Here is a 27,086-nt window from a genome sequence, read left to right on the forward strand (position 1 = left end):
GAGAAGCCCCCCCCCCTCTTCTTTAGGAAAAATCTAGTGCAACTCCGTATACAGGGTTTAGTGTAGTGTAGAAACGAGTGAATGAGTGTGTTTCAAGACTGACGCAGGCCTATAAATTACTTATAAAAACTAGTTTAATACTTTTCTATCGAGTTATAATCAGGATTCGTTCTTATTTATAATGTTTGCAAGCAGTCTTTTACTTTTACTGCTGAAGGCGTGTACGTACGTTGGATGCAATCCCACGATTGGAGATGTAGTCGTGGACAGATATTCGATACCAATACTTTGTCCCAGAGAAGTAAAAAGTGGGGATTATGTTCGTTATCACTACAATGTGACATTCCAAGATGGAAAAACATTTGATTCGAGGTAAGATACAAATAGTAATCATCTTTGTCAAGATTTTTAAGCTCTGAATAATGTGTTGATGTCCGTTAAGTTTGGTTGATGTAGCCTTTCTTTTGCAGAAATGGTGTGGCACACAGTGGGTTATTATAATCATCTGTAGTCTAATATATTCCACAGTCCTGGTTCCATAAATGCGTGCATTACTTTGTAGCCATCTATCCTAAAATAAAGACAATTATGATATTATGTATCCGGCTATTGTGTATCGTACATATTATATATGCAATAAAGCTAAATAATTCTATGCAAAACATGGAAATTATTTGACTGCAGCTTGCTTTTCGTATAGCATAGGTAGGCTACAGGCTTTGCAGAATGGAACACAATCACGGCCATCTTTTGAAATGGTTACAAACTAAACGCAGTTGAATGAACTAAGGTACTCATTCGCAAAAGGAATAGCAATTATTTTAATGCATCAAATTCATTACAAATGAATGCCAAGAAATAGCCTACTGCCCTATTCTTTCTGCATAGGCCTACTATTTGCTGTCTAACTCTGTCATCCTTTCATGTCCTGGCCTGCTCAGCTATGAGAGGGGAGCTGCGTCGGTAGGACAGACAGGCCAGGGCCGGCTCATCGCTGGCATCGACAAAGGGATCCTGGGCATGTGCGTCAACGAGAAGAGAAAAGTCACCGTGCCCCCACACCTTGCCTATGGCAGCCTTGGAGCAGGTACTCTACACCGAGTTATATCGTTTACTTTACCCTGTAATGGCCATAATTCAACAGAAAGAGAGCTAAAATGGCCACCACAGTGGAATTTGGTGATTTCAATTTTATAAAATTGGTATATACTTGTCATAAGTGTTTATGAACTGCTTCTAATGCCTTAGTGCCTAATGTCTTATAATGAACTTGAGTTATTAGCCATTGTATTGCCATATAGGAAAATAAATAACTTGATTTAACATTATATGGCCTTTTAAATCGCTATAACAAGGACGAGTAATGTTACAATATTAAATTCACTGGTAGACAATTACAGCACCCTCATATTGAGGTATTATCAACAAAAAAAATACAAAAAAATAAGTCAATAGACATTCAAAACATATTTATGCATCTAAAAGGCATATAAACATTTGGACCTTTTTTAATCTAATTGTCTATTTGAATGTATTATTGTACTTTTACTACTTATCCACTGTCAGGTGATGTGGTCCCTCCCGACAGCACACTGGTGTTTGATTTGATGCTGTTGGACATGTGGAACAAGGCTGACCTGGTTGTGACTGAAACCGTCAGCAGTCCCCGGGACTGCAAACGCTCTGTGAAGCGCACAGACTTTGTGCGATACCATTTCAATGGTACCCTTCTGGATGGGACACCCTTCGACTCCAGGTGAGTCCACTCCTGGACAGGGAGGGAAAGCATGAGGGTCTGGGTGGACAGATGCTAAGGGACCCAGTGGTAATGTGGGCTGAATTTTGACCCATTGTATTTATTTTATGAATAAATGCATTGTGAAATCAGGGTGACATCTTATTTAAAGGGTACAGACATAAGGACTTCATAACTCATCCATAAGCCATACATAACACATGTCAACAACCACAAGTTGACATAGGATGTTTTACGTAGACCGACAGAAGTGCCTTCAGAAGGTTTTCACACCCCTTGACTTTTTCCACATTTTGTTACAGCCTGAATTTAAAATGGATTACATTTAGATTTGTTTGACACTGGTCTACACACAATACCCCACAATGTGATTTTTTTTATTTTAAAAAGTAATAAAAGTATGAAATGTGAAATGTCTTGAGTCAATAAGTATTCAACCCCAAATAAGTTCAGGAGTGAACATTAGCTTAACACGTCACATAGTAAGTTGGATGGACTCACTCTGTGTGCAATAATAGTGTTTAACATGATTTTTGAACGACTACCTAATCTCTGTACCCCACAGATACAATTATCTCTACATCATTCCAGTATATTGCTTTGTGAGAAGGTGTTAAAGGTCCCTCAGTCGATCAGTGAATTTCAAACACAGATTCAACCACAAAGACCAGGGAGGTTTTCCAATGCCTCGCAAAGAATTGCACGCACCTATTGGTACATGGGAAGGGGAAAAAATCTGACACTGAATATCCCATTGCGCATGGTGAAGTTATTAATTACACTTTGGATGGTGTATTAATACACCCAGTCACGACAAAGATACAGGCGTCCTTCCTAACTCAGTTGCCGGAGAGGAAGGAAACCGCTCAGGGATTTCACCGTGAGGCCAATGGTGACTTTAAAACAGTTACAGAGTTTAGTGGCTGTGATAGGAGAAAATTGAGGATGGATCAACACCATTGTCATTACTCCACAATACTAATAAAATTGACAGAGTGAACAGAAGGAAGCCTGTAGGAAAAATCCTAGAGGAAAAAATGTTTAGGTTGTAGTATTGAGGTGGTAGCATCATGTTATGGGTATGTTTGTCAGGATCAAAATAAATATGAGAACAAAGCCCAGGAAAAACATATTTTTTTGAGACAATTACACCAATTTTTATGCCAAAGACACACCAGATTGGCTTTCCAAGAGGTGTTGAGTGTTCTAGTCTCAGTCCTGACTTAAATTTGCTTGAAAATCAGAGACAAGGTTTGAATATCACTCTCCATCAATGATTCCCAACCAAATTTAGTGAGCTTGAGCAATTTTGACAGAAACAATTGATATACAGTTGAAGTCGGAAGTTTACACACCCATAGGTTGGAGTCATTAACTTGTTTTTCAACTACTCCACAAATTTCTTGTTAACAAACTATAGTTTGTGCAAGTCAGTTAGGACATCTACTTTGTGCATGACGCAAGTAATTTTTCCAACAATTGTTTTCAAACAGATTAATTCACTGTATCACAATTCCAGTGGGTCAGAAGTTTACATACACTAAGTTGACTGACGTTAAACAGCTTGGAAAATTCCAGAAAATGATGTCATGGCTTTAGAAGCTTCTGATTGACTCAAATGATGTCAATTAGCCTATTGGAGGTGTACCTGTAGATGTATTTCAAGGCCTACCTTCAAACTTAGTGCCTCTTTGCTTGACATCATGTGAAAATCTAAAGAAATCAGCCAAGACCTCAGAAAAAATTGTAGACCTCTACAAGTCTGGTTCATCCTTGGGGAGCAATTTTCAAACGCCTGAATGTACCACGTTCATCTGTACCAACAATAGTACGCAGTATAAACATCATGGGACCACGCAGCCGTCATACCACTCAGGAAGGAGACGTGTTCTGTCTCCTAGAGATGAACGTACTTTGGTGTGAAAAGTGTAAATCAATCCCAGAACAACAGCAAAGGACCTTGTGAAGATGCTGGAGGAAACCGGTACAAAAGAATCTATATCCACAGTAAAACAAGTCCTATATCGACATAACCTGAAAGGCCGCTCAGCGAGGAAGAAGCCACTGCTCCAAAGCCGCCATAAAAAAGCCAGACAACAGTTTGAAACTGTACATGGGGACAAAGATCATACATTTTAGAGAAATGTCCTCTAGTCTGATGAAACAAAAATAGAACTGTTTGGCCATAATGACCATCGTTATTTTTGGAGGAAAAAGGGGGAGGCTTGCAAGCTGAAGAACACCATTCCAACCATGAAGCACGGTGGTGGCAACATCATGTTGTGGGGGTGCTTTGCTGCAGGAGAGACTGGTGCACTTCACAAAATAGATGGCCTCATGAGGTAGGATATATTGAAGCAACATCTCAAGACATCAGTTAAAGCTTGGTCACAAATGGGTCTTCCAAATGGACAATGACCCCAAGCATACTTCCAAAGTTGTGGCAAAATGGCTTAAAGACTACAAAGTCAAGGTATTGGAGTGACCATCACAAAGCCCTGACCTCAATCTTATAGAAGATTTGTGGCAGAACTGAAAAAGCATGTGCGAGCAAGGAGGCCTACAAACCTGACTCTGTTACACTAGCTCTGTCAGGAGGAATGGGCCAAAATTCACCCAACTTATTGTGGGAAGGTTGTGGCAGGCTACCTGGACTGTTTGATCCAGGTTAAACAATTTAAAGGCATTGCTACCAAATACTAATTGAGTGTATGTAAACTTCTGACCCACTGGGAATGTGATGAAAGAAATAAAAGCTGAAATAAATAATTCTCTCAACTATTTTTCTGACATTTCACATTCTTAAAATAAAGTGGTGATCCTAACTGACCTAAAATAGGGAATTTATTTACTAGGATTAATTGTCAGGGATTGTGAAAAACTGAGTTTAAATGTATTTGGCTAAGGTGTATGTAATCTTCTGACTTTAACTGTATGTTGCCCCTAAGAGTTGTGCAAAGTTGGTACATCCCTATTGAAAATAATGGTTGCCAAATGTGCCTTCACCAAGTATTAACTCTGGGGGGTGGAGACTTATCCAATTATAATATTGAACTTTTATACTTTTTTTCTTAATTTTATAAAATGTTCTATAACTGTCTTCCACTTTGAAAATGTGGAGTAGGTGGATCTGGTAAAAGATAATACAAACAAAAAACATGCGTTTAAAAATTGTTCTTTTCCCATCTTTGAAATGGAAGAGAAAGTCCATAATATAAAATTGCGCTTAGGCACCATTTAGATTTTGGCCACAGCAGTGTGTGTGTGTGCAATGTACAGTTCGATCCAGTGAAGCATTGCAATACTGGACAATATTTTGCATTAAGTCTGCCCAAATGTGCAAAATTGGTCAATTGATACATTTAAGTACATAACTATAGAGAACATACACAAATCATATGGTAATACAAAATTTAAGTTTACACACTCCCAGGAATGTCATACATGATCTGTAGGATAAAAAAGTAAAAATGTTATCCTCTTTTTTGTTGTTGTTGATGTTATTATAAGGCAGCAAAATGTGAAAAAAGCTCGAGGGGGTGTAGACTTTCTATAGGCACTCTACATTGCAATTATGTTGACGTTTGATACTGACATAATGAAAACTACAACTTGTGGTTGTCCTTTTGTCGATACCCTTGAAATGAAGTGTTGCTACATTCGACAGTGTCACATTTGGTTACTGCTGAAGCTGACAACAAGCGACTAAATGACTACCAATGATTTGCTGCTATCGAAGCTGGGATTTATTTCACATCATGACGTTGCCTGGAAACCCAACGCTGAAATGCATGGAATTCTACGTCGGGCCGAAATGAGCGTTTAAATCAGGAAAGTTACCTCTCACATCCTCTACAAGGTCAGAATGTTGAATAAAATTATATTTGAACTTACTTTGTCCGTGCGGTTGGTCCTTTCAGCGGTAGGAATGTGAGACAATATAGCCACAGGGAAGTATAACTACATTAACTTCTCAAAGCGCGTTCAGATTTCCATCACCTGAAGCATGCTCACGAGATAAAAATATATGCACGAGACGCATGCACACCTTCCGAGCTCATGCACATGTTTACAAGGGTCTGCACATCCTTCAAGTGCTATAAATCTGAGCGCACTACCAGCGCTTTGACAAGTTGATGTAATTATACTTTCCTGGGGATATATTATCTCAAGAGTCCCAGCTCCAAAATAACCAATCGCACGGAAAACTGGTAAAGTACGCTAAAATATCATTTTATTGAACATTCTTGCTCGTAGAGGTCATGAGTGGAAATGTTCCTGATTTCAAACAGTCATTTCAGCCTATTTAGAATAATATGCAATTCAACGTCAGGTTTCCAGGCAAATCATGAAGATGAATGGTTCCGAATATCACACAACCCTGAAGTCAACTGAACTTCGTCCAAATAACAGTCCTGCCTGTGTGTGTGTGTGTGTGTGTCTGTACTGTGTTATCCAGGTGTGTGTTAAGAGGAGGAGGAGGAGGATGTGTGTGTTTGACTTTGCGCTTGTGTGAGCCCTACGTAGCTACAACAAGGGGCAGACCCACGACAGCCTGGTGGGGGAGGGCTGGCTGATCAAAGGCATGGACGAGGGCATACTGGGCATGTGCGTGGGGGAGACCAGAAACATAATTATTCCACCCTTCCTGGCCTATGGAGAGAAAGGATCTGGTAAGTACAAGAATGGAAGGAGGGGATACAGTTATGCGAGAGGTGGGAGGGTTGTGAGATTATTCATGTTTTCTTTTTACACGGGTCGTATTCATTAGGCAGGGAACAGAAGAGTCTTAAACGGGGAGGAACTACCTGGACTTGTCCAATAAGAAATGCTCGTTTTCGTTTGCGGTTGCAAACCGTTTGACTACGGTGTGTCCTGATGAACGTAAAGTAAGTAGCCTTGCACGAGCCAAGGGCGGATCACCTCATAGGAGCAGGAGCCCATCTCCTGTTTTTGTTGGGTGAGGAAGCTTGATGTATAGTACACCTCTTGGACGAGACGCTAGTCAATCGCATGTGCAATGTTTTGTATTTCGTTTGACTCGGACAATCGAATGCCAACCTTCCAATCTCAGGGCGGACACTAACCACAAGGCCACAAATGAATATGACCCTGGTTAAATTTACGACCTGTTTTTCCAAACTGGTAAGAAATCATTTAAATAAATAGATTGTGTTGAAGGGTTTAATTGATTCCTCTACCTGTTTTAATCAGCATTGACATCTCTACCTATAGGTCCACATAAATAGACTGAAAAACAGTCTGTAAACAGCAGTCAGATTCAGCGATTCCTCCCATTTGTGTGTATGTTGTTTTTGCCACCTGTTTGATTGATCTGGTTGGTTTATTTTGATAACACCCAGTCTATTTGTATCCAAAGTCCAGACAGACCGCTTCTATGTAAGCTCTGTTGGAATGCATTTATGCTGCATTTCCAATGAGGATTTACCCCAGTGTTTTACCCAGGGCCTTGCCTTAGCTTGGAGCCAAGGCAAGGCCCTGATTACTTTTCAGCTTTCATTTACATAACAATTGTGAACTTGTACACCTTCTCACAAAGCAACAGATTTGAATGATGTCGAGGTTGTTGATTCTGTTCACCACAAATCTATAGTGTCTTTAAAAAAATGTTTAAAAAAAGGTGTGGTTTATGTAAATTAAAAAGGTGTAATTTATGTAAATTATTTCATAAGTGGTCCTTTTTTTCTCAATAATATACATTTTTTTTTCCTTTACATTACAGAAAGAAACAAACTTATACATACCAACAATCATTTACAGACACATACAAACAATGACAACATCTTATCTGCCCCGACCTCCATTATTGCTTGCCACTTGGTCTTAAATTGTACCAATTAGTTTTTCTCAGTTGCCCATGCTATTTCAATATTTCAATAATGAATCATTTGATTTTTTTCCATTGTGTCAATGATGGCTGATTGATTATTTATTTTTATTCAACTTGGCGAGTCAGTTTAGGACAAATTCTTTTTTTCAATGACAGCCTAGGAACAGTGGGTTAACTGCCTTGTTCAGGGGCAGAATGACAGATTGTTACCTTGTCAGCTCGGGGGTTTGATCTTGCAACCTTTCGGTTACTAGTCCACTCAGCTACCGGCCGCCCCAAGTTTTTAGTGTCTATTTTTTCAAAATGAGTGATGAGAAAAAACCATCCAGCCCATTTGGGTATCTCATTACAGCCCCATATGTCTTGAAATATGCAGACAGATGGATTAAAAGTAAGTTTATATTGTAATACCTCTGACAGCCAACTTTCTAGCTCCACCCACAACTTCCAAAGTTCATAGCATTCCCTAAAAGCATGGATTATTGAGTCGTTATTAGTTTTACACATGAGACATGACTGCCGTTGTGCTGTAGAATTTGTGAATTTTGTCTCTTGTATAATACATTCTATATACTGGATTAAGCGTACATCATTTCGTTAGTTATATATATTTTTCTTTTCATCAAATCACATTTTATTGGTCACATGCACATGGTTAGCAGATGTTATTGCGAGTGTAGCGAAATGCTTATGCTTCTAGATCTGACAGTGCAGCAGTCAGTAACAATTCCACAACAAAACCTAATATACACAATATATTAAAGGAATGGGATAAGAATATATAAAAGATAAGGATGAGCAGTGACAGAGCGGCTAAGATGCAATAGATAGTGTAGGATACAGTATATACATATAAGTATTGCGAGAAATGTAAACATTCTTAAAGTGGCATCATAAAAGTGACTAGTGTTCCATTTATTAAAGTGGCCAATGATATCAAGTCTGTAGGTAGGCAGCTGCCTTTCTGTGCTAGTGGTGGCTATTTAACAGTCTCTCGGTCCCAGCTTTGATGCACCTGTACTGACCTCGCCTTATGGATGGAAGCGGGTTGAACAGGCAGGGGCTTGGGTGGTTATTGTCCTTGATGATCTTTTTTGCCTTCCTGTGACATCCGATGTTGTGTGTTGGTGTAGGTAGGTGTCCTGGAGAGCAGGTAGTTTGTCCCCGGTGATGCGTTGTGCAGACCGCACCACCCTCTGGAGAGCCCTGCGGTTGTGGGCGGTGCAGTCCGACAGGATGCTCTCAATTGAGCACCTGTAAAAGTTAGTGAGGGTTTTAGGTGACAAGCCACATTTTTTCAGCCTCCTGAGGTTGAACAGGCGCTTTTTTTCTTCTAAGAGATTGTCAGTTGGATATGCTCTCTGCAAGGTTTTGTAGATCTTTCCTATCATCTGAATGTACTTTTCTGACTCACATTAAGATTCCCTTAAGGTTACTCTGATATCCAAAAGATTTCCAATCATAATTTCGTGATATGTAAATTTTAAGTTGCTTGTATCTGAAACTACGGTATCTACATTGGTCAGTCCAAAATTACTTTTTAATTCTGCCGTGAAAATAAATGTATTTCCTGTTACCAAGTCATTTATGGTTTCTATGCGGGCCAATTTAGCGATGAATTCTGAAAAGCTGTGCGAGGTTGTGTTTCTAGGGAGTGATATTGGTTCTTGTAAAAATCCGTTTCATTTTCTACCAAATCCTTATAGTGTTGTTAATGTTAATTTCACACTCTTGATGGAAACACAAGAACACTAGAGCTAACGTTAACATTAAACACTGGTGACACCCTGGTGTGGGGTTAAGTCGAATTGGAAAGGCACCATTACCATTTCTGCATGTTCAGTGCCGTTTCATTGTTTGTTGCATTTGCAGCCGTCAATCAGCATGGATCCCTCTTTAGACGACCAGACAGACATACTGCTTCTCTGTACAGCCTTTTGTGACTGACTGCTTCGATCTCCTTCAGGTAAAGAGATCCCGTCCCAGGCCACCCTGGTGTTTAATGTCCTCCTGGCTGACCTACACAACCCCAAGGATGACATCACCGTGGAGAACCAGGTGGTGCCCGAGGCGTGCGCGCGCAAGTCTGTGGCCGGGGACTACATGCGCTACCACTACAATGGAACCTTCCTCAACGGGGTCACCTTTGACACCAGGTGAGCAATGTCCAGTTGTCACAGGCTGCGTCTCAGTAGCCTAAAATGGCATAATGAAAGACTGAAAATACTTCTTGACTGATTACTGTTTGACAATGTCTGTCATTGCTTGTCATATCGAATCCTTCCTCTCTCTACAGCTACCAGCGGAACAACACGTACAACACCTACATTGGGATGGGCTACGTGATCTCTGGCATGGACAAGGGCTTGCAGGGGGTTTGCATCGGGGAGAGGAGGAGGGTCACCCTGCCCCCCCACATGGCCTATGGAGAGCAAGGAGCAGGTGTGGCTTAGTCCAGGGCAGATAGAGGGGCATTTTTATTGGTAGTTACAGTAGGTTAGTTAGCTATATTTTATTGGTAGTTACAGTAGGTTGGTTAGTTAGCTTTTATTGGTAGTTACAGTAGGTTCATTAGTTAGCTTTTATTGGTAGTTACAGTAGGTTAGTTAAGTAGTTAGTTTTTATTGGTAGTTAGTGGTCAGGGTTGTAAGCTCTCTCATTTGAATGATTTACATGGTAAAGGCCCAATGCAGTCAAAACTGTTTTTCTGGTGTTTTGTACCATATTGTACAACAGCTGATGAAACTTAAGACTGTAAAAGTGTGATTAAATATGATCATTGTTATTTCCTGGTTGAAAATACAATCTAGACAGGACCTTCTAATCGCCAGGTTTGCATGGACGGGAGTTTCGGCTTCCATGGTGACATCACCAGGCAATAAATTAGTTAATAGACCAATAACTGCTAGTTTTCCCTTCCCACTTAGACCACTCTGTCAGTCCTAGCATAATGTTTGCTTGAGAAGTAGTTTTTTGCTAAAAAAGCTATTTCTGTACATTTGAATGGAAACTGTGAAAGTAAGGTTCATTGTTACCCAGAAATTATTTGATATTGATATAAAAATGGCTGCATTGGGCCTTTTTAAATCCTATTTGTGTGGGAAGAATACACCTTAATTGTATGATTATGTATAATTATTAAGGTCATACCTGTATAAATATGATAGCCCAATAGCTAGCTGTAATTTAGACATAACATTATATATCGCATTTAACAATACATTATTCTACAGTTTAATTTATATTACTGACTGAAACCCAGTTTGACCTCTCGGTCTTGCCGTACCAGGTAAGGATATACCCGGCTCGGCCGTGCTGGTCTTCGACATCCATGTCATTGACTTCCACAACCCCAAGGACTCTGTGGAGGTTCATGTGACTCACAAGCCTGAGGTCTGTAACCTGACCAGCGATGTGGACGATCTAATCCACTACCACTACAACTGTTCTCTGCTGGACGGCACACGGCTCTTCTCCTCGTGAGTACATTGACCAGGGTCAATGTAGAAAGAAAACCAATTGAAACCCTCATGTGGATCCTTTTTGTATTGACGGTCTAAGTCATTTGTTGTGTACTTCATTTTGATGATATCTTATCTCTAAAATGGCCGTCGTTGGAAAGGAAATACAGATGGAAGACTATGCAGTTGACAGACATGTTCCATATGTTGTTTTTACATTCCCTTACCTGTGTTTATGTCCCTTGTGCTCAGGAGTGACTATGACAACCTGCAGGACACGGTGCTTGGGGCGGACAAAGTGATTGACGGTCTGGACGAGGGTCTGAGGGGCATGTGTGTGGGTGAGAGGAGGACTGTCATCATCCCCCCCCACCTGGGCCACGGAGAGAAAGGGGGTGAGAAAGACGTTCACCATGGGCCATCAGGGGAGGACAGGGCCACAATAAAACACAAACAATACGCTCCCTCAACTAAGAATGCACCAGCTGGAGTATAATAGCACAAACACATACAGTTGAAGTCGGATGTTTCCATACACCTTAGCCAAATCCATTTAAACTCAGTTTTTCACAATTCCTGACATTTAACCCTAGTAAAAATTCCCTGTCTTAGGTCAGTTAGGATCACCAATTTATTTTAAGAATGTGAAATGTCAGAATAATAGTTGAGGATTTATTTCAGCTTTTATTTATTTCATCACATTCCCAGTGGGTCAGAAGTTTACATACACTCAATTAGTATTTGGTAGCATTGTTTAACTTGGGTCAAACGTTTCGGCTAGCCTTCCACAAGCTTCCCACAATAAGTTGGGTGAATTTTGGCCCATTCCTCCTGACAGAGCTGGTGTAACTGAGTCAGGTTTGTAGGCCTCCTTGCTCGCTCACGCACACTTTTTCAGTTCTGCCCACAAAGTTTCTATAGGATTGAGGGCTTTGTGATGGCCACTCCATTACCTTGACTTTGTTGTCCTTAGGACATTTTGCCACAACTTTGTTAGTATGCTTGGGGTCATTGTCCATTTGGAAGACCCATTTGCTGACTGATGTCTTGACATGTTGCTTCAATATAACCACATAATTTACCTAACTCATGATGCCATCTATTTTGTGAAGTGCACCAGTCCCTCCTGCAGCAAAGCACCCCCACAACATGATGCTGCCACCCCTGTGCTTCACAGTTAAGATGGTGCTCTTCGGATTGCAAGCCTCCCCCTTTTTCCTCCAAACATAATGATGGTCATTATGGCCAAACAGTTCTATTTTTGTTTCCTCAGACCAGAGGATATTTCTTCAATAAGTACAATCTTTGTCCCCATGTACAGTTGCAAACCGTAGACTGGCTTTTTTATGGCGGCTTTGGAGCAGTGGCTTCTTCCTTGCTGAGCGGCCTTTCAGGTTATGTCGATATAGGACTTGTTTTACTGTGGATATTGAGACTTTGTACCCGTTTCCTCCAACATCTTCACAAGGTCCTTTGCTGTTGTTCTGGGACTGATTTGCATTTTTCGCACCAAGGTACATTCATCTCTAGGAGACAGAATGCGTCTCCTTCCTGGGCAGTATGACGGCTGCGTGGTCCCATAGTGTTTATACTTGCATACTATTGTTTGTACAGATGAACGCGGTACCTTCAGGCATTTGGAAATTGCTCCCAAAGATGAACCAGACTTATGGAGGTCAACATTTTTTTTTCTGAGGTATTGGCTGATTTCTTTTGATTTTCCCATGATGTCAAGCAAAGAGGCACTGAGTTTGAAGGTAGGCCTTGAAATATATCCACAGGTACACCTCCAAATGACTCAAATTATGTTAATTAGCCTATCAAAAGCTTCTAAAGCACTGAAATCATTTTCTGGAATTTTCTAAGTTGTTTGAAGGCACAGTCAACTTAGCGTATGTAAACTTCTGACCCACTGGAAATCTGATACAGTGAATTATAAGGGAAATAATCTGTCTGTAAACAATTGTTGGAATATTTACTTGTGTTATGCGCAAAGTAGATGTCCTAACCGGCTTGCCAAAACTGTAGTTTGTTAACAAGAAATTTGTGGAGTGGTTGAAAAACGAGTTTTAATGACTCCAACCTCAGTGTATGTAAAATTGTTTTTTTTTTTTCCTATTATTTTTGTGTCTGCATGGTTCGGGAAGGGCACGTAAGTAAGCATTTCATTATTAGTCTACACCTGGGTTCCATGTGTTTGATTCCGTTCCATTTCAAAGTGACACCATGTTCACTCATGTCTGCACTAGTGAGACACTCATGCATAAATGCATTTCAGTTGCAGGTCATAATTTACTGTAGCCCCACTTATTTATGTATTCATAAAGCCTCTTTAACAGCTGCATTGACATTAGAGAACCGAAAGATGTTTTATTTAGCTGTTATAAAGGCTTTAAGTATTACGCAGGTAAACATACCGGTGTTGCTCTTTCACACTCTCACTCACTGCCTCTCCTCCTCTCCTCCCAGCCACTGGTGTGCCAGGCAGTGCAGTGCTTCACTTTGAGCTGGAGCTGATGGACCTGCAGAAGGGCGTGCCGGAGGGCTACCTGTTTGTGTGGGTGGAGGACGCCCCGCTGGAGCTCTTCCAGGCCATGGACATAAACCAGAATGGAGAGGTGCCCATAGAGGAGGTATGCCATCTACCGCACAGCTGGAATAGACTAGTAGAAAATAGATGGATCAGACCATCAATAATATTGATGGGAGTTATAAAGTACCGTCTACTCCATTTAAGTGCAATATATTTTTTCAGTCCCAATTCAATGATATTCGTTTTATAGCTCCTTGATAACTGCATACTCTGGATCGCTGGTTTAGTGCCCACCTGTACGGTGTCACACTAGTCCAAGTGGTTGCATTAATTAGAAGTTGACTGTACACGAAAACCCACCCTTTTGAGGATTACCATATTTGATTGGGATCTCATATGCTATTTAACTACCTAATTAGCCAAACCAAAGGGCTTCTGCAGACATGTTCATGTAAAACAACGGTCAAGTGGTCATTTGTCATGACTCACACTAAACATGGCTGCTACTCCTCTACACAACGCTCTCATTTCTCTCTCTCTCTCGCTTCATCCAGTTTGGAGAGTTCATCATGCTGCAGGTGGCAGAGGGCAAAGGTCGTATGAAGCCGGGGGTGGACCCTGAAGAGATCATTGCTGACATGTTCAGGAACCAGGACCGCAACAAGGATGGGGTCATCGTCGCCGAGGAGCTCAAATTGAAGGTGGAGGAGGACAAAGAGAGGATGCACGAGGAGTTGTGATGAGGAGAGTGCACACGTTGGTCGTGTTCAAGGACATACATTTTGTGCAGCAATTGGTCACCGACTGAGCAAACTGACTGATCTACAAATAATAATGAGTAATTATTTAGGATACAAAGGGATTTGTAGATCAGTCAGTCTGCATCTAACGCGCGCACACACACTAGTTCCAGTTCTCCGCCCCGAAGTGTGCACTCGTTCACTCCACCTCGTGGATTTATAATATAAAGCATTGGATTGGAGTGAACAAGTGTACAGTTTGGTGACAAGGGTAGATCTACTCAAATATTTGAGAATCGGACCACAGCCTCTCTCTCTCAGGGATGGACCACACACACCGTAAAATATTCCAAGAGAGACCCTTTTTTATACAGTGATCCCTTAACAGGTGTCATACATTTTAGATGGTGGGTAAAGAGTCTTACAAGAATAATATCTGTGTTGCATGATTTGGTCATGTTTGATAAAGGGATGTGAAGAAAAAAAAATGAATTACGCGTTGACAAATCAACCTACCAAACCAGCACCATATGTTCCTGATCTGATGTTTACACCAATAAAACCATTTTTAGAAAAATAAACATCTCTTTTTTTTTTGCAGGATGTGATTGTCAGAGACTAATCAAATGTTACAAACTACATGCAGGGATACCTTTGAAAATGCCTGCTAGGTGGCAGTATTGGAAAGTATTTAAAATGTAGATTAAAAAAAACAGAAAACCACAAAATAACACATCTTGTTTTGTTCACAACTGTCTTCACCCTTCGTTAGGTCAAAAGACAAGTGTTCAATGACATACATTTGAAATGTGAATAATAGTTAAAGCACTATTATTTTAGAATGCCGGGAAATCTCAGCTTATATAGACATCCAGTTTGAAAGTATCTGCCTACAAGGAAACCAATACCTCTGTAAAAGAAATGTGCAAAATAGTGGTTAAAGGGACATTTCTCCCAAATGTCATAATTTGCATGACCATATTACATTTAGGTGAACCATCCCTTTAATTGTCAAGGAAAGCTTTTCTAGCAGCATAAGCATTTGCCACTGACAATGTTCTACTGAACTCCCACAGAGTGACTCGTGAGGTAACCATTTCATCTGTTACAGTACTTGTTCAACCAAATAAATACATTTATATACTACATTTGGTCAAATGTGCATAGGGCAGCATACACACTTGACAATCACAAAATAATTTCGCCTCACAAATTAGAGGATGGGTATAGATATACATTTAGATTAAGACTAGTCTCATATACACACACACACACTATCACTGATCAACTCTCATGTTAGAATACTTACTGGGCGATACAGTGGATGCTCGTTACACAGCCCTATGCCTTGGAAAATAAAGTTAATAACATTCTCTCATAACAGCGTGGAGACGGCATTCACCTTTAAAAGGCGCATAGCCGACAAAGCGCGATCAGAATGCTGGCCTTTAACTTAGCTACAAAATCAACCACTTCTCAAAATGGTAGTAGAGACATCATAGAAACATACAGTAAATCGGTACAAACGTTAGGTTAACAGAATCGAGGGGCTTCAGTGGATGGGAAGGCAGCACCAACCCCACACGTGAAACAAGGTGGTTTAATTTAAAATAATGTCACTGAGGTGTTGAATTGGTTTGAAGGTGCCTGAGGATTATTGTGATGCATGCAGCTTTGTAAAGGTCAACAAAGGGTCAACTTCCTCTCTTTGTGATGTCGTCCATCGTGGCGGTTGAGTCCTGGAGCCTGTGCAAACGGGAAGTAACCGGACCTTAGTTTAACTTTTGGCCCGTGATTCGTTGCGTCCTCACGGCGGTTCACTTGGCCGGCGCAGTGGTGATGTAGTTGAGGATGGCGTTGGGGACGTCCATGGTTTCATCCTTGACCAGGACGATGTCGTATGAGTTGACGTATGACTCTTTCCTCTCCTCCACCTGACCAAACGGAACAACAGTCAGTCCATTTTTACTTTATAGTCTCATTCAGAGCGACTTACAGGAGCAATTGGGGTTAAGTGCCTCGCTCAAGGGCACAGAGATTTTTTTTCACCTAGACAGCTCAGGAATTCGAACCGGCTACCTGACACCCTAGTATCCAGCTAACACAATGCTTCAACACCTTACATACATGGTTAGGAATACAGGTGATCAGCACTAACAGATTGAAGGAATATTTCATGAAGTTTAGTACAGTGTACTTCTGTGAAATGTACAACATTTATCAGAAGTCAACGGTATGTCCTTTCAAAGTTCCTATACAAAACGGACTTCCTTTAAATCCTCACCACTTCCAGGTTTGCAAAAGGCAACACAAAGACAAATACAACACCCACCTGGTCATTGAGGAAGCCTATGGTGAGGGCGTGCTGAGTGTGGGCCACCCCATCGGCCATGGTGAGGTCTCCCAGAGAGTCCCCTAGCAGTAGCACGTTGGGCCGCTCTTTGAGCTCCCTGAAGTGGTCCGCGTGGAGCAGAGCGCCCTCTCTCTTGTTGAACGTGTGGATCAACTGGCCTTTGAATGCCCGCAGTACACCCTGCAGGAAGACATGGGTCGCACTAGTGGTCAACGGATTGCTGAGCTTGGGGGGAAAAACATGAGACATTTTGTGAATTTGGGCATAACGTGTACTTGCATTGGTTAAAGGCCAAAAATGCTATAAGTTGGTTAAAGTGATTAGGTAAACAAAACCAAAGTGTGGATTGCTGCATCTCCCTGTCCATAGACTGCTTTTAGGACATATGTCATTTTGTAATGTGTGTGAACTATCACTTTAGCAGTTCCATAGGCATTAGGCCAGCGTTTCCCAAACTCGGTCCTGGGGACCCCAAGGTGTGCACATTTTGGTTTTTGCCCTTGCACTACACAGCTTTCTCAAATAATCAAAGCTTGATGAGTTTGTTATTTGAATCAGCTCTGTAATGCGAGGGCAACATCCAAAACTTGCCCACCCTTGGGAAGTTTGGGAAACGCTGCATTAGGCACACATCATACTAGACATAATTTGACTCGATGCTCGACTGGTTTCAAAATGAACCAAACAGTAAAGAAAGAAACGTACGCTCTGGTCAAAATCCATGTAGTTGGAGATGACGTGGACGTTGGGGTGGAAGACGTGGTTCTGCCTGATCACTTCCTCCAGGATGTCCCCCAAGCCAGCCGAGAAGATCAACAGAGGAACCTGCTGCTCCTGCAGCCGGTCGAAGAACACCTTGTAGCCCTCCCTACGGAGACAGGGAAATATAATCATTGCTAATTCTCCTCTTCATCAGTATCCCATTTTCCTGCCTTATTTACCCAACCACCACTGATGTAACCGATAAGGATAAAGACAATCCGTTTCCACTAGCATTTCTAGTAGCACTAAAAATGCTAACACGAAGATGTTGGATCCAGCTAAATAACCAGCTAATTGACTTAAAACAATCAACACCTCCCCTAGGTAAATGGAATGTAAGGTTAACAAGCCACTGAACACGCCAATTTGCATGTGCTTTTCTGTTGCTCATTAGAAAAACTAGATTTCAGTCTTGTAGGTGTGTTTGGTTACTGATATTCGTCCCCCATGAGACACAGCAGTCTATTTCACTTCCTCAAAATCCCCAGAATGAATCTAAGAAATCTAATTTGTTTATACATTTTTAACACAGATGTTTTAGTAGCACTATTTTACAACTAAATAAAGGTGTTTGTTTGGTGCAGTATTTCTCAAGTAAAAAAAATGTGTGATGTGTTGTCTTATGTAAACAAAGTCGAAACTGCTGGGCAGGTCTGCCTCACTGTCTATGTATTGGATAGAGAGATTGACTTTATGACCAAAATGATCCTATTTACACTTTGTAGTCAATTCTGACACTAGAAAAACAGTTTGACTTATATAGGCTGTTTTCAAAGGGATTTGTTGCATTTTTTATTTATTTTTTATTCAAGAGCACATAAAGACATACAGTGCCTTGCAAAGGTATTCGGCCCCCTTGAACTTTGCGACCTTTTGCCACATTTCAAGCTTCAAACATAAAGATATAAAACTGTATTTTTTTGTGAAGAATCAACAACAAGTGGGACACAATCATGAAGTGGAACGACATTTATTGGATATTTCAAACCCAAAAACGCTCCCCATAACCAAACTTCTTTAACGGTGCTGAAAGAAAGACCCAGTCAACGTGGTGAAATGCCTTTTCTGCATCTCGAGATAGGGGTGGCAGTGTAGCCTAGTGGTTAGAGCAGTGGACTAGTAACCGGAAGGCTACTAGTTCAAACCCCCGAGCTGACAAGGTACAAATCTGTCGTTCTGCCCCTGAACAGGCAGTTAACCCACTGTTCCTAGGCAGTCATTGAAAATAAGAATTTGTTCTTAACTGACTTGCCTGGTTAAATAAAGGTAAAAAAAATAGTTTGAGTTGGGTTTTAGAGTAATTGATCATATTCAGATGTCGTCTTATATTCGACGTTGAGCGACGTCCTTTAATGAACCCGGTTTGATCTGGAATAATGAATTGTGTTACTACCTCCAACTATTTTTGTTGAAATCTTGTAAGGATTTTAGAGTCACAATTTAGTAAATGTACTGGTCTATGGGAACCACAGTCTAGTGGATCCTTACATGGCTTCTTTAATAGGGTGACGGTTGCTTCGATTTGTTGCTTTTTAATGGCAGTCGCTCTTTAAACTTCAAAATTGTCAACTATCGCTTTTAATACTGAGCATAGTGTGGGTGTGTTGGGAGTAGAGTGAAGTTGCCCCTTGATGCTGACATTGGGTCAGCATTTTCCCAACTTATGTTTAAGGTTAGGATTGGGGGAGAAGAAACTGATCCCTGTACCTAGGGGAGACTTCAGCCTGTTACCAACCCTTAGTCAATATTTTGGAAGAAAATGGGTTTGATCAGATACAATGCCATTTCACAGTAAACAAATGAACAACAGATTCTCAGCAAGCTTATAGGGAGGGCATTCAACATTTACATTTACATTTAAGTCATTTAGCAGACGCTCTTATCCAGAGCGACTTACAACATGTACAGCACTTACACAAATGATGATTGGCTGAGAGAAATTGATAAAAGGATTGTGGAAGCTGTTTTGTTTGACTTCAGTGCAGCTTTTGACATTATCGATTATAATCTGCTGCTGGAAAAACAGGTGTGGTGGATCAACAGTTACCCGTCTAACAGAACACAGAGGGTGTTCTTTAATGGAAGCCTCTCCAACATGAGTCAGGCATTCCCCAGGGCAGCTGTCTGGGCCCCTTGCTTTTTTAAATCTTTACTAATGACCTGTCACAAGCTCTGAGTAAAGCCTGTGTGTCTATGTATGCTGGTGAGTCAACACTATACACATCAGATACCACAGAAAGTGAAATCACTGCAACACAGTCAGTTTCAGAATGGGTGGCAAGACATTATTTATTTATTCAGGACTAACTTAAGTATTGTATTTGGGACAAATCATTCACTAAACCTCAACTACATCTTGTAATAAATCATGTGGAAATTGAGCAAGTTGAGGAGACTAAACTGCTTGGTATAACCCTGGATTGTAAATGGTCATGGTCAAAACACATTGATGCAACAGTAGCTAAGATGGAGTGAGGTATGTCCATAATAAAGCAATACTCTGCCTTCTTAACAACACTATCAACAAGGCAGGTCCTACAGACCCTAGTTTTGTCGCACCTGGAATATTATCCAGTCGTGTGGTCTTGTGCCACAAAGAGGGATTCAGGAAAAGTATACTGACCAAAAATATAAACTCAACAATTTAAAAGATTTTGCTGAGTTACAGTTCATGTAAGGAAATCAGTCAATTGAAATAAATAAAGTCCTAATCTATAGATTTCCCATGACTGGGCACGGGGCCCACCCACTGGGGACCCAGGCAATCAGAATGAGTTTTTCCCCACTGAAGGGCTTTATTACAGACATAAATACTCCTCAGTAACCCTCCCTCCCCAGACGACCCCGCAGGGGAAGAATGTGGAGGTCTCAGGCTGGCGTGGTTACATGTGGTCTGCAGTTGAGGCCGGTTGGACGTACTGCCAAATTCTCTAAAACGACTTGAGGTGGCTTATGGTAGAGAAATTAACGTTAAATGATCTGCCAACAGCTCTGCTAACTGCACGCTTCCTCAAAACTTGAGACATCTGTGGCATTGTGTTGTGTGACAAAACTGCATATTTTAGAGTGGCCTTTTATTGTCTCCTGTACAAGGTTCACCTGTGTAATGATCATGCCATTTAATCAGTTTCTTGATATGCCACACCTGTCAAGTGGATGGATTATTTTGGCAAAGGAGAAATGCTCAATAACAGGGATTTAAACAAATTTGTGCACAAAATTTGAGAGAAATAAGCTTTTTGTGTGTATGGAACATTTCTGGAATCTTTTATTTCAGGTCATGAAACAAGGGACCAGCACTTTACGTTTATATTTTTGTTCAGTGTACAATTGTTCCAGAACAGGGCAGCATGGCTGGCCCTTAAATGTACACAGAGATCTAACATGAATAATATGCATGTCAATCTCTTCTGGCTCAAAGTAGTGGAGAGAATGACTTCATCACTACTTGTATTTGTGAGCGGTATTGACATGCTGAATGCACCAAGCTGTCTGTTTAAACTACTAGCACACAGCTCGGGCAACCATTTATACCCCACAAGACATGGCACCAGTGGTCTTGTCAAAGTCCCCAGGTCCAGAACAGACTACAGGAGAGCACAGTATTACATAGAACCCTATTCCACATCAAGTAACTTATGCAAGCAGTAAAATTAGATACCATTTTTATTTTATTTTTTAAAGTTAAAAATACACCTTATGGAACAGCGGGGACTGTGGAGACACACACACATATCATAACATACACACATGTGCACATGGATTTTGTGTTGTAAATATGTGGTAGTAGAGTAGTGGCCTGAGGGGACACATTTCATGTGTTGTGAAATCTGTTGTAATGTTTATAAAATTGTATAACTGCCTTGGCAGCAGCTAATGGGGACCCATAAATACTTCACCCTGGAGTGTTCAGAGTCCTACAGTGATCTGACCTGAGCATGGCACTGGACTGCTTCACTGCCTGAGCCAGCAGGTCCCTCCTGATCTTCTGTTGGATCAGCAGCTCATGGACACTGGTCCACCTGCAATGAAAAACTCAAGATACTGAGTTAGTGTTCCACTTAAATGACCACTTAGAGACCTAACATACACATGAAAAATGGAAATTAGATTCAACTGTACGGTAGGCACTATTTGGCATGAAACCAGAAAGAGAGGCTGAATATGTTTAAGTGTAGTGTGAGGTGGATACTGCCAGTCTGCCAGCCACTAACCACTCCACCATGTGAGGAAGCTTCTCCTCAACAGTGCGAGTTGCGTCGATCTCAATGGGGTAGTAGGTATTCAACAACTCCCTAATCTACATGGAAGGGAAAAGCATGCGAGAGACACACAACAAAATATCTCAATAGAGAATTGATTTTTTCCTTCTGTCTCATCAGAGGAACACAGTACATTAACTTTCTCTGAGTCCTCTCCTGGTTTTGTGATTGTACTTACCATTTTCTTACAGGTGTCATTGATGAGCAAGTCGTTATCCAGTATATCTTAAACAGCGGGAAAGAAAATGGTAAGGGACAATATATAATTGCACTTCAAAATAACTACTTTTGTAATCACTTGTTATAATGGGATCCAGGGTAGTGTTCATTATGGCACGCAACAGAAAACATTTTGTAAGGAAAAATGAAAATGAGTTTCTTATTGGACAAATATAGGACCGTCGGTTTTCTTCCCTTGGTGCCTAATGAACATGACCCAAGTCTTGGTGATGGGGACCTGTGTACTCACTGTGAGTGGTGGGGCACCTCTTCCCGTTGTGGGCAAATCTGCTGAGGGTCATGTCAAAGTCCGAGATCACCTGGAGATACCAGGCATTGCTAAGAAGGGAGTCCTTTCCACTCATACACATTCACTGAATTATTATTATTATAGATCAGCTTTAATATTGCAGGGTGGATTGTGGGTTCTATCAATTGAATTGTTTGCATAACTTATAATCCCCCTTGTTTTATTTATTTATTTATACCCCCACAACCCTTCCTCCCCTGATTGGAGTAAACTAACGGACAACAATACTTCTACTGCTACTTACAGCTATTTTCACATGTAAGGTGTGTAGTTTTAAATGAACCAACATGTCTTGCTGGTCACTTCTTGTAAAATAAACAAATCAAATATAGCATTGTTAATGTCTTCTGCCATTCATTTTTTAAATATATTCTGAACTTTTTCTGCAAATGCTGGATTTTCACCCACAGCAGCCAATCCACTATTCATTCTGATCTTAACTCCAACCTTCCGATGTCCAGATTAACCCAGATTTCCCAGTATAACGCCATTTTGCTATTTCCTTTTGCAATACATCCCTCCATTTTACTTTGATGTCTTACGAGGGTCCTGAACCTCCCTATTTGTAACATTTCTACCGATGTTGCCCTAAAAATATATACTTTAACCAAGTATAATTTCCCATTGACTGATTGTAGTTTTTCAGATTCCCTATCAATACAGTTTGCAGGTCCATCAGAACTCTATTATGACATAACAACCATTCCTGGACCTGACTCCTTAAGCGAGCCACCAAAGGACAGTACCAGAGAAAATGCTCTATTGATTATGTTTCCTTGTGGCAGTGTCTGCACTACGCTGACTGTTAAAATGCCCCATATATTGAGCATTGTGTTTGTAGTAAGTATTTCACATAACAGCTTAAATTGAAACGGATTGATTGATGTGTCAATTGTTGTTTAATATATCAGTTCAGAAATCCGATGCCATGGTATTGGGACATCAAAGACCTGTTCCCAACTGACTTGAACGTTATACGGTATTGCTGTCAAACCTTTTGACTTTAAGTGGAACTGGTACATTTGATTTATACTAATTTTAAGCCATTTATGATTTTTAAGAGGTGGCAGATGGCTAATTATTTAGTTTCTTCTTTAAGTTATGGTCTCTTCCAATTTTGTGTCAGAGCCGCTCTGAGTTGGTTATAATTTTGTATTGAGAATACACCTCCATACACTGTTGTTAGTTGCTTGTGTGACATCATTTTACCATCCTTGTTTAAAATATCCTTCAATAATGGGGCGTCAGGTAGCCTAGTGGTTAGAGAGCTGACAAGGTAAAAATCTGTCGTTCTGTCCCTGTTAACCCACTGTTCCTAGGCCGTCATTGTAAATAACAATTTATTCTTAACAGACTTGCCTAGTTAAATAAATAAAATCATATCCTCCTGTACATTTTTTCAACAACAAAAATATTCTGTCAGTACATTAGAGTTTAGCCATATAATTTGCTGTAATATTAGACCTGCCATTGTCAATCCACCGTTTTAATGTGTAAAAAGGCAGACATCACTCAAACATAGGATCGACCCCAGTTGGGATTTAGATAAAGCCTCCATTGTACCAACATTTTAAGACAGAGGTTTAATGCCTTTTTATTTAATAGTTTTAACCCTCCAAACTTAATGTCCGTTAAATAAATATGCTCGTTTAACTTTATCTGGTTTGCCATTCCAAATAAAGTGGGGGGAAAAATTCCCACATTAATTGAAAAAACGATTATTCAAGGAGTTGGTAGAGACATTAATAAATATGTAAAGTGCGATATCACTAGTGAATTAAAAAGGGTAATGTTCCCGTGAATGGATAGGCATTTCTCTCTCCATAGTTTCAACATGATCTATTTTGCTAAGTTTTCTATCAAAGTTAATGATTGCAAGATCGCTCAACTTTTCCTGGATATGTACACCAAGCACGTGACTTCACCATTTAAATCGGGCGACCACATGGCCATTTAAAGTATCTTTTAGAGACCCAATACATTAACAGTACACTTATCATAGTTGGGTTTTAGACTCGAGAAACTGGAGAAATTATCCGGGTCCTCAATGAGGCCCTTTCAAGGTTGAAGATTGAGGACTCAAGAGAACTTGAATCATCGGCGTACATTGATACTTATCTCTAATCCATACATTTTTACCCCTTAATGTTATCATTAGATCTGATTTTTAAAGCCATTCCTTGACCATAATAAGTAGGTATGGTGACAGAGGGCAACCTTATTTTACACCTCTTGACAATTCAAAGTTCTCAGAGAATGAATCGTTACTTATTATTTTACATAAAGGATTGTTGTACATGACTTTTACCAATCTTATGAGAGATTCTCCAAAATGTATCAAATCCAGGCACATAAACAGATTCTAGACGTAGAGAATCAAATGTTCTCTCAAAACCTACTATAAATATTACGCTTGGTTTCCCTGCATTCTAATAATTTTCATTATTTCTAGGAGGTATCTAATGTTGTCTCCCATATATCTTCCTTGTAAGAATTCTATGAGCAATACATTTAGCCAATATTTTTGTGTTGCTACATTTAATGGTGAGGGGCCTCCCTTTTTTTTTTTTTTTTATAGACGGCGTCTTTGTTTTGGCCCTCTGGCTCCTGCTTCGGTAGCAGGGAGATCAGTCTCTCTTTTTGTGTATCTGACAATTTGCCATTTATACAGTGCCTTCAGAAAGTATTCAGACCCCTTTACTTTTTCAAATCAAATTTTTTAGTCACATGCGCCGAATACAACAGGTATAGATAGACCTTACAGTGAAATGCTTACTTACGGGCCTCTAACCAACAGTTTTAAAAAATACAGATAAGAATAAGACATAAAAGTAACAAGAAATTAAAGAGCAGCAGTACAAAATAACAATATATACAAGGGTGCCGGTACAGAGTCAATGTGTGGGGGCACCGGTTAGTTGAGGTAGTATGTACATGTAGTTAGAGTTAATTAAAGTGACTGTGCATAGATGACAACAGAGAGTGGTAGTGGTGTGGAGATGGGAGGGTGCAAATAGTCTGGGTAGCCATTTGACTAGATGTTCAGGAGTCTTATGGCTTGGGGGTAGAAGCTGTTTAAAAGCCTCTTGGACCTTATCCACATTTTGTTATGTTAAAGCCTTGATTGATTAAATAATTATTCTTGGGTATGATGCTACAAGCTTGGCACACCTGGCACACCTGTATTTGGGGAATTTCTCCCATTCTTCTATGCAAATCCTCTTAAGCTCTGTGAGGTTGGATGGGGAGTGTTGCTACAGAGCTATTTTCAGGTCTCTCCAAAAATGTTTGATCAGGTTCAAGTCTGAGCTCTGGCTGGGCCACTCAAGGACATTCAGTGACTTGTCCCGAAGCCACTCCTGCATTGTCTTGGCTGATGTGCTTATGGTTGTTGTCCTGTTAGAAGGTGAACCTTTGCCCAAATCTGAGGTCCTGAGCACTCTGAAGCAGTTTTAAATCAAGGATCTCTCTGTACTTTGCTCCGTTAATCTTTTCCTCAATCATGACTCGTCTCCCAGTCCCTGCCGCTGAAAAACATCCCCACAGCATGATGCTGCAACCACCATGCGGCACCGTAGGGATGGTGCCAGGTTTCCTCCAAACGTGACACTTGGCATTCAGGCCAAAATGTTCAATCTTGGTTTCATCAGACCAGATAATCTTGTTTCTCATCATCTGAGAGTCTTTAGGTGCCTTTTGGCAAACTCCAAGCGGGCTGTCATGTGTCTTTTACTGAGGAGTGGCTTCCGTCTGGTCACTCTACCATAAAGGCCTATTGGTGGAGTGCTGCAGAGATGGTTGTCCTTCTGGAAGGTTCTCCCATCTCCACAGAGGAACTCTGGAGCTCTGTCAGAGTGGCAATCGGGCTCTTGGTTACCTCCCTGACCAAGGTCCTTCTCTCCCGATTGCTCAGTTTGGCTGGGCAGCGAGCTCTCGGAAGAGTCTTGGTGGTTCCAAACTTCTTCCATTTAAGAATGATGGAGGCCACTGTGTCCTTGGGGACCTTCAATGCTGCAGATTTTTGGTACCCTTCCTCAGATCTGTGCCTCAACACAATCCTGTCTCAGAGCTCTACGGACAATTCCTTTGACCTCATGGTTTGGTTTTTGCTCTGACCTTATTGCAGTGTACAGTATTTAGCCCATCTCCGTGACTGCATCACCGCTTGGTATGGAAACTGCTTGGCATCCGACCACAAGGCGCTACAGAGGATAATGCGTATGACCCAGTACATGACTGGGGCCGAGCTCCCTGCTATCCAGGACCTTGATACCAGGCAGTGTCAGAGGAAGGCCCTAAAAATTGTTAAAGGTCTCCAGCCACACAAGTCATAGACTGATCTCTCTGCTACGGCATGGCAAGCAGTACCGATGCACCAGATCTGGAACCAACAAGACCCTGAACAGCTTCTAAACCCCGAAGCTATAAGACTGCTAAATAGTTAACCGGAATATCTGCATTGACCCTTTTAACAACTCTTTTGACTGATCACATATGCTGCTGTTACTGTTTATCACACTGCTGCTACTCTCTGTTAATCATATATGCAGTCACTTTAACTATACATTCATGCACATACTACCTCAATTAGCCCGACTAACCGGTGCGCCCGCACATTGGCTAACCCGGACTATCTGCATTGTGTCCCGCCACCCACCACCCCCTCTTTTACGCTACTGCTACTCTCTGTTTATCATATATGCAGTCAGTTTAACCATATCTACATGTACATACTACCTCAATTACCCCGACTAACCGATGCCTGTATGTAGCCTCGCTACTGTAATTTTTCAATGTCTTTTTACTGTTGTTTTTATTTCTTTACTTATCGATTGTTCA

The 27,086-nt window shown here is 40.8% G+C and overlaps 2 protein-coding genes across 4 annotated transcripts in view; one reads left to right on the forward strand and one right to left on the reverse strand.

Annotated features, from left to right (window-relative positions):
* fkbp10b (FKBP prolyl isomerase 10b) lies at positions 1-14,922 on the forward strand. Its single transcript, XM_064923752.1, has 10 exons — positions 1-372; positions 942-1,087; positions 1,567-1,756; positions 6,284-6,429; positions 9,574-9,763; positions 9,904-10,049; positions 10,897-11,086; positions 11,321-11,463; positions 13,538-13,701; positions 14,156-14,922. Exons 1-10 carry the CDS (start codon positions 182-184, stop codon positions 14,339-14,341), a joined length of 1,692 nt encoding a protein of 563 aa, XP_064779824.1. The 5' UTR covers positions 1-181; the 3' UTR covers positions 14,342-14,922.
* Positions 14,685-27,086, reverse strand: part of LOC135504855 (7-methylguanosine phosphate-specific 5'-nucleotidase-like) — a 16,937-nt gene continuing 4,535 nt past the window's right edge. For all 3 annotated transcript variants that reach the window (XM_064923754.1, XM_064923753.1, XM_064923755.1), the window contains 7 exons: positions 22,188-22,257; positions 21,897-21,943; positions 21,671-21,756; positions 21,389-21,478; positions 17,400-17,562; positions 16,674-16,874; positions 14,685-16,275 (listed from right to left, as the gene is read on the reverse strand). In XM_064923754.1, the coding sequence (XP_064779826.1) occupies positions 16,159-16,275; positions 16,674-16,874; positions 17,400-17,562; positions 21,389-21,478; positions 21,671-21,756; positions 21,897-21,943; positions 22,188-22,257 (774 nt within the window). In that variant the 3' untranslated portion in view covers positions 14,685-16,158. The remainder of the gene's footprint in view (positions 16,276-16,673; positions 16,875-17,399; positions 17,563-21,388; positions 21,479-21,670; positions 21,757-21,896; positions 21,944-22,187; positions 22,258-27,086) is intronic.

The sequence above is a fragment of the Oncorhynchus masou genome, chromosome 18 (assembly GCF_036934945.1).
Source record: "Oncorhynchus masou masou isolate Uvic2021 chromosome 18, UVic_Omas_1.1, whole genome shotgun sequence".
Classification (NCBI taxonomy): domain Eukaryota; kingdom Metazoa; phylum Chordata; class Actinopteri; order Salmoniformes; family Salmonidae; genus Oncorhynchus; species Oncorhynchus masou.